Source organism: Larus michahellis, chromosome 8 (genome assembly GCF_964199755.1).
Source record: "Larus michahellis chromosome 8, bLarMic1.1, whole genome shotgun sequence".
NCBI classification, from domain to species: Eukaryota; Metazoa; Chordata; class Aves; order Charadriiformes; family Laridae; genus Larus; species Larus michahellis.
Window position 1 is genome coordinate 16801690 of NC_133903.1, and position 11077 is coordinate 16812766.

An 11077-nucleotide genomic window follows, 5' to 3' on the forward strand; every position below is an offset into this window, starting at 1 on the left:
GCGTGCATCTTTTCTTCTCCCCTTGCTCCAAATCCACAGCAGATCTGCCCCTGGGGGAGCCGAGAATAAGGAGGGATGGCGTGGGTGGGGGGGCCACAGCAGTGCCAAACACTGGAAGAAGATGAGCAGCTTCCCTACCCCAGCCCTGGGCAGCAGAAGCCCTTGGGGTAACAGGAGCTTTCCCTGACCATCCCTCAGCTGCAGCTGGGGCCCAGCAGACGCGCAGGGGTAGCTGTGTGCCCCAGAGCACACCCCCCCCCCGCCTCTGGGGAAGCATCGCTCCCAGCAGAGCGGAAGCCCCCACCAGGGGAAAGCCCCGGGCTGCGACAGCGCCTCGCCCAGCCCTTTGAGCAGGAGCAGTGGGACCTCCCACAGGAGCTGAGGGAAACCCAAGGGGAGGCAGCAGGGACAGGGTGGGGTGTAAGGGCAGAAGTGTGTTGGGGCGTGTGTGAGTCAGAGACGAGTACAGCAGGGTGGGAGTCTGTACTCGCTCTGCATCCCCCCATTAGTCCCCTCCCCAGCCTTCCGCACCCCCCACGCAGACCTACACCCCTGGCACAGCTCACTCCTTCTCCCAGTGAGGCACTCTCGGCTTTCCCCAGCTCCAGCGCTGCAACTTTTTATTCCAGTCCAGGCTTCAGAAAATAAACCAAAACAACCCATGCCCCCCAGGTTGCACAGTACACATTTGTCACCTTCATACCTCCACACGTGGTCCTGTCCCCATCCCCAGGGACCTTCCTCCAACACCAGTTAGACTTGGTCCCTGGGCCACTGCAACATGCAGGACACTCCTTTGAGCTAACGGCCCCGCGGCACAGCAGCAAGACTGAAACATCAGCTTCTCAGGGTAGGAAACCGCCTGTTCTTCACTCAAAAGGTTGATGACACATTCTCGGGCTGCAGCCCAGGGCAGGAAACTCCCTCCAGTGACTGCTCCCGGGAAGGAGATGAAAAGCCAAGCACGTGAAGCCTTTGCCGGTACAGGACAAGACATTGCTAGCCTTAAAAGCTGCCCCAGCCTGGGTAGGGCAGTGCTGAAGTGGAATCTTCACACCAGATCAGTCCCGTACGCTAGTCAGCTAAAGCCAGTATATTACAGTGCTTGCATTACTGGTGTGCAAAGGGTCTTTGCCAGCACCGCAGGATTCCCCTTTATTTTCTTACTTGCCCCCTGCGGCCAACTCACCACCAACAGCAAGGGAACAGTTTGAAAAAGGACAGGGCGCGCCTCTCCCCTTGCCACTGTCCGGAGCCACGCGCCGCTCTTCCCATCACAGGATGTACCACGCCGCAGCTCCCGCTGCCACAGCGACGCAGGCCGCCAGCACCAGCTGCACCAGCGGCTGCTTCGCCAGGGCCACGGCAGCGTGATAGGGACAGCCGGGTCCTGCCTTGCCTGATAGAACAGAGAAAGCACCGTTAGTGCTGCGAGACTTGTGCCGCAAGTGTGTGGCAGCTCCGCCATTGCCCATGACCTACCCAGTTTGTCTGCATAGTAAGGGCATTTGCGTATGTCTCCTTTTCCGTCATGGACTGGAAAGCCTCCATCTTGAGCTTCTTCTGTCAGTGACCTGCCAATCTTGTCCAGTTCATCAAATACCTGCAAGTGGTCACAGTGAGTACATGAAGCAGGCAGCGCCAGGCAGCTTTCATCCGGACCCCTGGAATGATCCGGAGAACAGGCAAGAGCCACTCCTGCCTGCCTCCCCCCAAAGACAGCACGTGCGACTCACGTCGGAGCGCCTGGCAGGGAGACCTGTGGTGACATCTGACACGTGCTGCGGCTCTGAGAAGGCACAGCCCGTTCCAAGAGCATCAAGTCAGGCCCAGGAGCGAGACAGACGCAGCATCACCCTGCTGCGGGTGGGAGCACGAGGCAGCACGCTCTCCCCTCCCTGCTGCAGACCCTCCCCGGGGTCACTGCTCCTGTTCGTGCCGCGGTCAGGCAGCCCCCTCCAGCAACGCTGCCAGGGGTTTCCCTAAGGATCCCAACAAAGGAGACGACCACATCCCACCATGTTTCTGGCCAGCTTAAACCACACTGCCCTACTACAGGCACAGACTAAAGCTTCCATCCAGTAGCTAAGACAATGTTCATCCCCCTGGGGCAAGTGGCAGCTCAGTCAGGTTTCACAAAAGGCAAATACTATGGGAAGGAACAAGAGGCTACAGACATTTTTGGCCGTCGGGCAACATGTCAGACGTGAGACAGGAGATGAATTGTAACCAGCGTGGTGCAATACGCTCAAACTGTTTGAGGTTGTCTCGGAGCGAGAGCTTTGCTCCCCCCACTGCTTCAGAGCCACACAGCCCACGGGAATTTTGTAGTGAAGTCACCTTCATTTTGCCCTAATCAAAGGCTTGGCTGTGGTGTTGGAGCATGGGAGGAATTCCTACCCGTGTCTCCTGAAGTATTATTCAAACCAGAATCCCACTCCCGCCAGATGGAAGGGCTCTGGTGGTCCCAGACCCAAACCAGTGCCTGGATGAGCAGACTTGATTGAATTAACCTGGGCCTAAGAGACAGTCCAGACCCAAAAGCAGCAGCACCCACACGTGCAGGGGCTCGAGGGATTTCGTACCTGCATGTTAAATCTGAAGGCTCGGTTGGCCTCTTCCACGATCCTTTCCTTGGTGTTCTTGTCCAAGTCCAGAGCATTCATCCTCGCTCTGTAGAGCTGCTTGAACTGCTGCGCGTTGGAAATGTTGTCAAACACGTAGAATTGGATCCCTTCCTCGGTACTGGGCAACTTCAGGGCCCTCTGGGCTACCTTCTTCAGCACTTGGCCACCTGAGAGGTCCCCCATGTAGCGTGTGTAAGCGTGAGCCACCAGCAGCTCTGGCTCGTGCTGTCCCACGTGATGGATTCTGTCCACATACTGCTGAGTTGCCTCTGAACACTGGACCTTCTCTTTCCAGTCTTCTCCATAGAAATATTTCAGGTCTTTGACCAACGCTTCTTTCCGGTGAAGCTCTAGGGGGAAATACAGAGGAGCAAAGACTGGGTTGTCCTTGTTGCGATCCATTTCCTCTTCCAGAGCAGAGTAGGTGAAGTAAAGTGCCACGGTGGCCAGCTACGGACAGAGCACAGCTGATGTCAGAAGCCATTCGCTACATCGGCACATCACACCTTGTGACTGCTCCCTCCCTGCACTGAGTCGGGGTAAAGAAGGAGGAAACCCCCAGGCTTGGCATAAACCAGCCTGGAGAGCCCGCACCAGGCAGGTATCACTTGATACTTGACATAAAACCAGCCTGGAGAACCCATGCCAGGTAGGTATCACTTGAAGGAGCAGGGGCTCTTCTCTATTTATGTTCATGACAACAACACCTACAGAGCACAAGCTAAGAATTAGTCTAATGTTGTCAGCTGTGTGCTTTGGGCCTCCTGTCACCTCGAGAACAAGGCAGAGGAGCAAATTTCATCCAAAAGGTACAACTGGCACCAACAGCTTTGTGCTACAGGAGACTACTGTATATGCCAAGACCTTCAGGACCAGACAGTGCTGCTCAGTCCCAGAATACCACCTCTTCCGTACAGAAGAGAAAGCAATCCAACCTGAAGTCTACGGAAGACAGCCTGTTCTTCAGAGGATGAAGGAAGTGCTGTAATCTCACAAGGATTTCATTCCTGAACAGCTTATGGCACCAGTATCTGTCCTGCAGCCACACCTGCCTCAAGCAGCCAGCAGATGCGTGGCCAGAAGCCCAGCGCTTCCACCTAATCAAACCTGTGCTAGGCCAGGATGCTCCTCACCCCCTGGATACACCAAGCAGAAATCCTGGACAAGGGCCCACCTCTATACCACCTAGAAACTGGATTCCTCTCCCACACAGAGCTGTAGAGCTCTGTCTCAGTCTGCATCAGTCACCGGGTATGTCGAAGAGCTGCTCTGCCATGGGAGCAGAGCAAGACTCACCTTGAAGAGCTCCTTCTTGATCCGACCTTTCAGGAAGTCTTTGACAAACTGAGTGTTCTCTGCACGGTCGTGGGATTCCTTAGTCCCCTCCTTCAGCAGCTCCGAAAGGTCGGTGGGACTGCGGGCAAACAGGGAGAGCTCCTTTCACCCCACTTCCACATGCAGTAATGTTTCTCCCTGCTGTCTGGAGGGATCCCCCCACTCCCTACCATCTCAGGCCCAGTTTGGAGAAGGTGGGATCCCTCAGGCTGGCACCACCAGGAGGAAGCAGCAGGGTGGCAGAAGCCAGATGGCTCCTTCTGCAGATGCGAGCACCAATGTGCCAGCCAGACTCACCATTCTGGGAGGGTTTGGGCTTACAGGGGCTCAGACTCAGGATACTGAAGCAATTGCCAAGGATCCTCTGATCCCTGCACCATTACTTTTGCTTCTCATCCATGTGAGCCCAACAATACTACAAAAGAAGGCCTTCAGCACATGAAAAGCAACTACTGGGCAGGGTAAAGGGCACAGGAGCCTTGGTGGTATCCCCCTTGGTCACTCTGAAGAAGGAGAAAGGCTCAGGTAAGAGCAGATGTGTACGCAGGCAGGAGCCTAGCTTTTCCGACTCGGGTATCAACTGCTGGAGAAGAGATAAGAGCCCAATGACAAAACAGGGCAAGAACACCCTTAAAACGTTTATTTATCCTGAGTTACACTGGTTTTCCCCGCTTCCACAAGTTGTCTTGCTAAAAAAAAAAAAAGTCTATGATTTTAGATTATAGCCACTGCGCCTACCTGGAGTTTGGTACAGAGTTATCAACACCTACACTCGCTCAAAATTATGCCAGAGTGCACCTTACAGTTTTTATGACCAGTTTGCTACAGAAAGCATGTTCGTGTTGGCCCTAAGAGACAGACTTTGAACACTCCAGACCCACTGAGTGGCTGAACACTGCAGCCGACAGGCTAGACAAGGCCCGGGTGTGCCAGGAAAGCCAGGCAGCATTAACTTCTCATGAAACCGAGCCTGTCAAGTCAAAGAGGAGTCAACCAGCCTACCTAGCTATTCTGGGAAGCACCCCATTCACCCTTCCCATTTTCCAAGTCGGAAGCTTTGGTTTTTAGAGCACACGTAGGAGTGTAGCGATAGCATGAGGGGTAGCAGTTTTAAACTGGAAGAGGGGAGATTTAGATTAGATATTAGGAAGAAATTCTTTGCCGTGAGGGTGGTGAGCCCCTGGCCCAGGTTGCCCAGGGAAGCTGTGGCTGCCCCATCCCTGGAGGTGTTCAAGGGCGGGCTGGAGGGGGCTTGGAGCAACCTGGTGTGGTGGGAGGTGTCCCTGCCCAGGGCAGGGGGTGGCACTGGGCAATCTTTAAGGTCCCTTCCAACTCTAACCATTCTATGATTCTACATGTGTGAAATTGTTTTTTTAAACTAACCTCCAAGAAAAGATCCTTGCTTAGACCAGCAGGTATTCTGCAAAGGCAAGAGAGGCAGCTTACTGGGGCAGAGTTCACCTCTAGAGTCATCTTTCAAAACAAGAAGCTGCTATATCACATGAGACTGCCCAGCAAGCCGTGGAAAACTGGCTCACCTTGGCCAGGAAGGCACAAACACAACCGCCAAATGGTCAAAGCATTTCTGAAATGCGAGTCTGATAGTAGAGACTAAAAAAATAGCTGCTTGTTGTCAGCCTTAGCTAGATTGCTCTTTATCATCCCTTCCACTCTTCCAGTACAGTTTGATTAAACAGATTTTACTGCACATATATTTGATTAATCACCTATTGGAGTCCCTCACCCCTCTTCAGATGAGGAGAAAGACCACTCCTTTACCTGGAAGGTCTCCTGCTTTGCCCAAGAGTGTGTCTGTGCCATGTTGTGAGAAAGGACTCACCTGACATTGTTATCTTCTGTTTCCTCATAGCGCAAGATTTCCCCTTCTTCTCCCCCCTCTGAGCCCTCCATAGCTGACGGCATCGCTGCTCAGTGCTGGAGATCGGGCAATCTGAAAGTCAAAATTAGAGAGGGGTTTTAGAGAGAAGCTGCCTTAGGCAAAGGGATGGGTATGAAACGCCGAGCAGCCTGGCGAGGAGCCTCAGAGCTGCAGCACCACACAGGGCAGTGAGGAGCAGCCACTGGCTGTTTCCACTGCACACCGGGCGCTTTCAAGCCAGCCGTGCTTGTTCAGTTTAGTTACCCCAGGTGAACCCCAGCGCTAACACCCAGTACACAAAACATTAACCTCAGAGGAGGCCTGCAGCACAGCACGCAGCCTACACTGGGTCTCCCAACTTCAGAACGGCTGCTGGATGGAGATAATCAGAGACCTCAGCATTAGCAACCTGCCCTGAAATGGTGAGAAAGCTGCTTTCCACCGGTGCTACCAAAAAACTCATCCAATGTTAGACACTGAGCAGAGTAACGGGAAAGGGAAGCACCTCCCCTTCAGTCAGGAGGAAGAACAAGCCACTTTGCTTCCACAGCAGTACAAAGCTCCCCTGGAAGAAAGCTGCAGCGAATTAGGCCAGCTAAGCTCTGAAGTCAGGCAGCTCACAGGGGAAACAAAAGCCTTCCCTGCAATGAGGTATATGAAGAGGAACTGCCAAAGCAGGGGCAGATTTCACTGCTCTGCCTTCCCTGGGCTGTGAAGAGTCAAAGCAGCCGCTCTCTGAACAGTGAGCTGCGGCTAGCTCCTGCCACCACTCACACACTCCTCCTGCCTAGCAGGGTTTACTTCAAACCCCAGAAGTAACTGGGTTCTCCATCCTCTTTTGCAAAAGGAAAAAAAAAAAAAAACCAAACTCCTCCGCTGTAGCAGGATGCACAAGACCCACCCAGAAGCAGGAGCAACACACCTGGCTTACACCATCTAAAACACCCCTGTTAAGCCAGAAATCCAGCCACCTCATTTATAAAATGGACCTGTAATCAGCTTTGGGCACAGCAGCACCACCACCTTGCCAGATGCGCACAGAACTAAGCTGCTTGCTGGCTCTTCAGAAAGCACTCACTGTAAGAAAACCATCCCTCAAGCTCTCCCACTTCAGTCCAGTCCCCCTTGGTGGGCTGCATCCGCAGGCTCACTGCTCAGCCCTTGTCCGGGGGCTGGGAGAAGAGCAGACAAGCAGCTGCGAGCTCACCAAGCTCGTTAGCACAGAGCCGGCACCAACACGTCAGTTGCTGGCTCCCAGCGTACACGAAGCACACCAGTTATAAATTAACTGCCCTCTGGTTCCTCACCCCCAAGTTTCTAAGCCTGGTCTTACAGCCACTCCTGGTCCAGCAGGACTCAGCCAGGAGCGCTGGAAGCCAGGTCTGAGCACCCATCCCTGGGTGCACCACGGCAAGACTTCCCGGCTCGGGCACGGCACCCAGTCTGGGGGACACATCCCCAGGGTGAAGGTTTCCCCTGTGATCACGCAGCCTTTGGGCTCACCGGGACAGAGCCTTCCCCAAGGGGAGGACTGACCAAAATACATTACTTTGTGGTACAAGCCAGCCCAGTGCAGCAGCAAAAGTCATCAGGGGTGGCAGCCCCACATCCCCATTGCCCTGCCCCACAGGACAGGGCGCAGTGCAGCCTCCCCATCCCTTGGGTAGAGAAGCCTGGGGCAGGACAATGCAGCTGGGGCAGAAAGGCACACCAGCACAAGGGCTCAGAGATATTTGAGGTCCAAGTGCTGTGTTGTCTATTTGATCATTCACTAGAACGTTCACAGCAGGTCAGCAAACAGGACCTATCTCCACTCATTGCACAGCTTCAGCTTCAAACATCAGGAAATCCCACCATGGGGAAGGGAAACCAAAGCAAAGAGGTAAATAACCTGCCCGGGCTCAGCCAGGAGCCCGTCATGGGCATGGGGGGGGACAGCCTGCTTGCCCCACAGCACAGCCAGCCAGCCTCCTGCCCATACAGACACACAAGTTCTCATGGCACCCTGGCTTTCTACTCAGCTTACTTCAGGCCAGGCACTGCTCAAGAAATGCAGATTCCAAAATTAAACCAGATGAACTGGTTCCGATTTATCTTATACTTCTAGAGAGCCAGAGTCCTGGAGGAAGGGTGTGCTGCCTCTGCACGCTGCCAGGCCTCCAACAGCCAGCAGGTGCGAGCAGAGCTACAAAGAGCACTTCAACACTGTCCATGACTTGGAAGAGCCCTGAAGGTTGACTTTAAATCCAATCCAAAGGACCACACCAGATCAGAAACTAGCAGTCAATAGCAGCAATGGTGAGAGGCTCCCAATGGCCAGACGTACACGGCATGGCTCCTGAGATCATCATTGTACAGGACACAACTGCTAACTCACTCCTTAGAGCCTCCGCACCCATGGTTAGCAGCACTCACCCACACTGGAGCTCTGCCCTCCATGCTATGCAGGGGGCATCTGGTGGGTTCTCAGATGCCTTTACCCAAATCTGTTGCTAGTGTTGTAGAAGGACAACTGATCACAACAGTGAATTAATGTTCCAGCAGCACTATCTGCTGTGGGAAGAAGGGGTTAGCATGCAAAAAAAGTCATTTAAGGACTCTGATTTGTATCTCCCACAGCTTTTTTGTAGAGGCTCAGCCCGACACGTTCGTCTCTATAGCAACATGCAGGGCAGCGACAACACCAGTTTAGCCTGAAGCGAGGACAGCTCACGTACAGGAAAACATGGAAGCTTAGCTTTTTCCCCGATATTGTCTCTAGTATAGACACCTCCCTGATGAGCCATGAATTCAGGAGACAAGTCAGCACAAATCAAACCCCTGTCCTTTTCTGTATTAGGTTATCGCAGGAGAACTTGGAGGAGGGGAAAAAAAATCAAAAGCATTACAACTCTCATAAACCATTGCTTTTATTAAAAAAACCCTGGCAACTGAAAGCACACAACATGGTCACTGGTCAAAGCCCTGGTTTCTTGGGGCATTCTGCTCCTCTGAAAGAGGTAGTGTCCTATGGACTGAGAGGGAAGTCCAAGCAGCTGCCTACCTCCACTGCAGAGGCTGGAACATCCTTTCATTTGCTACGAGAAGCTCTGCTCATCAAGATCCTGGCTGATGTTCAGGGTAAACACATACCCCCCCGGTGCCCTGACGGCAGCCCGCTTGGGAGAAATCCAACAGTCACAAGAGTCGGGATAGCAGGGCTGGAGAGTGGAGAGAAGGTTTGGTACAGAACACCTCAGCACTCCAAACATTTATTTCCCAATAACGGTGTTTAAACTCTCTGAGAAAATACCCCTGTTTCACCTAGCCAGCAATAGCTTGCCCCTACGCGCATTTCCACAGCAAACTTCACACTAAAGATGCACAGCCATTCTCCTCGGTGTGGGAAGACAATCCAAATATGCCATGCCTTTTGAAGGAAGGAGACACTGCTGCTGCGGGGACGCCAGACTGGAAGTCCTGGCTTTGCCTGGGCACCCTCAGGAGAAGTTCAATAATTCACAAGCACCCAGGCAGTACAAAGTTCATGTTTGCTGTTCAACTATCATGCAACTTCAAGGTATTTCCCCACATGCAGAGCTTACATCCTTGCTTTAATAAATGGCAGAGTGGGCCTGGACCTACCCAAGCAACACTGCAGCCAAGACAAACCCCAGAACTCCAGCAGCTTGAAGAATCACCACAGAGGTAACCTGGCAAGAGCATCGGGAGAGCTTCAAGTCTCCTCCTCCCTCTGGGGAGGTATTTGGCACTAGCTGCTGCTGCTACAAATGGAGACTCACAGAATAAATTACTACATTACCTGATCCCAGGTAGAGTTAAGACTTCACCTGGACACAGCCTAAATTTAGGCAATAATTCAAGTCCAAGACACTTCTAGCAGTGCCCACACAAACGCTACTTCTGTCCCCCTGAGCTGCGGTCCAGCACCTCAACAAATTGACTGAGATAGGAAACTCCTGGCACGTTCACAAATTCTTGTCCAATTCCGCACTTCGGTAAGCGGTCCTCACGCCAGGCAGCACATCAGGAATCTATTTTTGCACACTGGCTAGGAGAACAGCACAAGGGGCAAGTCAGTCAGTCAGGGTTAGGTCTGGGGGGAGGAAGAGCGCAGTGTGACAGATAAACAGCCTTCGCTCTGGGGAGAGCCAGCGCTCGCCCTGCCTGTCCCAGCACGCAGCCAGCTCTGCCTGGGACAGCCCCAGCAGGGCCAGTGACAGGCACTTACGGCTGATGTATGTAATGTGAGGCCTGAATAAGACATTTGTTTCACCCAACAATGGAAAAACAAGGATACCAAGAGGCCTCAGAGGGCCATGAAGAGACAAGTGCCCCCCGTGCCACCAGGGGAACCCGGCACCGGACTCCTGTCCTGAGAGACACCCTTCACAAAAGGTTGTCCACCCCTGGAACCGCTGCGGGGACATAAGGCTGCTGCTCTGACACACGTCCTCAGCTGCCGTACAGACGCTCGCCCGCGGGAGCAGAAGGGCGAGATTAGGGAGGCCCGACGAGGCCCGGCGCCGGAGCTCGGCCAGCCTCCTCAGGCCTCTGACGGGCGCTGCGGGCCCCATCCTCCCGCGGCGCGGCACCGGCAGCCTGGGGGCGGCCGCCACAGCCCTCCCCGCGGCCGGGGGCAGAGCAGGGCCCTGAGACGGCCTGGCTGGGTGGCCCGGCCGAGCGCCTCCCCACCGCACGGTACTGGGCCCACCTGCCGCCGGGAGGCCGAGGCAGCCTAGCCTCCTTCCGGCGGCGGGGGGCCCAGAGCGGAGCCCCGCGGGGGAAGGGAGAGGAAGTGCCGAGGGCCTCAGCCCGGTGCCGGCCCGCGGGAGAGCGGCCCCGGGTCCTCTGGCCCGGTCCCGGTCCCAGCCCCACCATCACCGCCGCCCCCGGCCCGGCCGCGTTGCCATGGAGACGCGCCGCGCACACTCACCCGCTGCCGCCCCCTGCCCCGCGGCGCGAAACAAAGGCCCGGTTCGGCCGCCCGGGGATTTATTGACATCGGTGGGAGGGGCCGAGGGCGCAGCCAATCAGAAGCCACGGAAAGCTGGGAGCCGGCACCGCCCACTGGTGCAGGCGGCCGGGGATGTCATGCGGTGGCCCTAAGCCCCTCCCCACCGCCCACCACCCTCCGGCAACGGCGGCCGCCGGCGTCGCTCCAGGCCCCGCCCCCTGCGGGGAGGGGGACATCCGGCGCGTGCGGGCGCAGGGGCCACCGGGAAGGGCGGTGTGG

The 11077-nt window shown here is 55.1% G+C and overlaps 1 protein-coding gene across 2 annotated transcripts; it reads right to left on the reverse strand.

Annotated features, from left to right (window-relative positions):
• Positions 1-603: 603 nt before the first annotated feature.
• On the reverse strand, positions 604-11023 carry HMOX2 (heme oxygenase 2). 2 transcript variants are annotated; one of them, XM_074598082.1, is made up of 7 exons: positions 9644-9892; positions 8885-9041; positions 5803-5913; positions 3924-4041; positions 2586-3077; positions 1483-1603; positions 604-1399 (listed from the first exon to the last, which is right to left on the reverse strand). In XM_074598082.1, the coding sequence occupies exons 3-7, from the start codon at positions 5883-5885 to the stop codon at positions 1275-1277; spliced, it is 939 nt and encodes a 312-aa protein (XP_074454183.1). In that variant the 5' UTR covers positions 5886-5913; positions 8885-9041; positions 9644-9892; the 3' UTR covers positions 604-1274. The 2 variants fall into 2 exon arrangements, with proteins under 2 accessions (XP_074454183.1, XP_074454182.1); XM_074598081.1 differs by lacking the exons at positions 8885-9041; positions 9644-9892 and adding an exon at positions 10778-11023.
• Between the last annotated feature and the right edge of the window lie 54 nt (positions 11024-11077).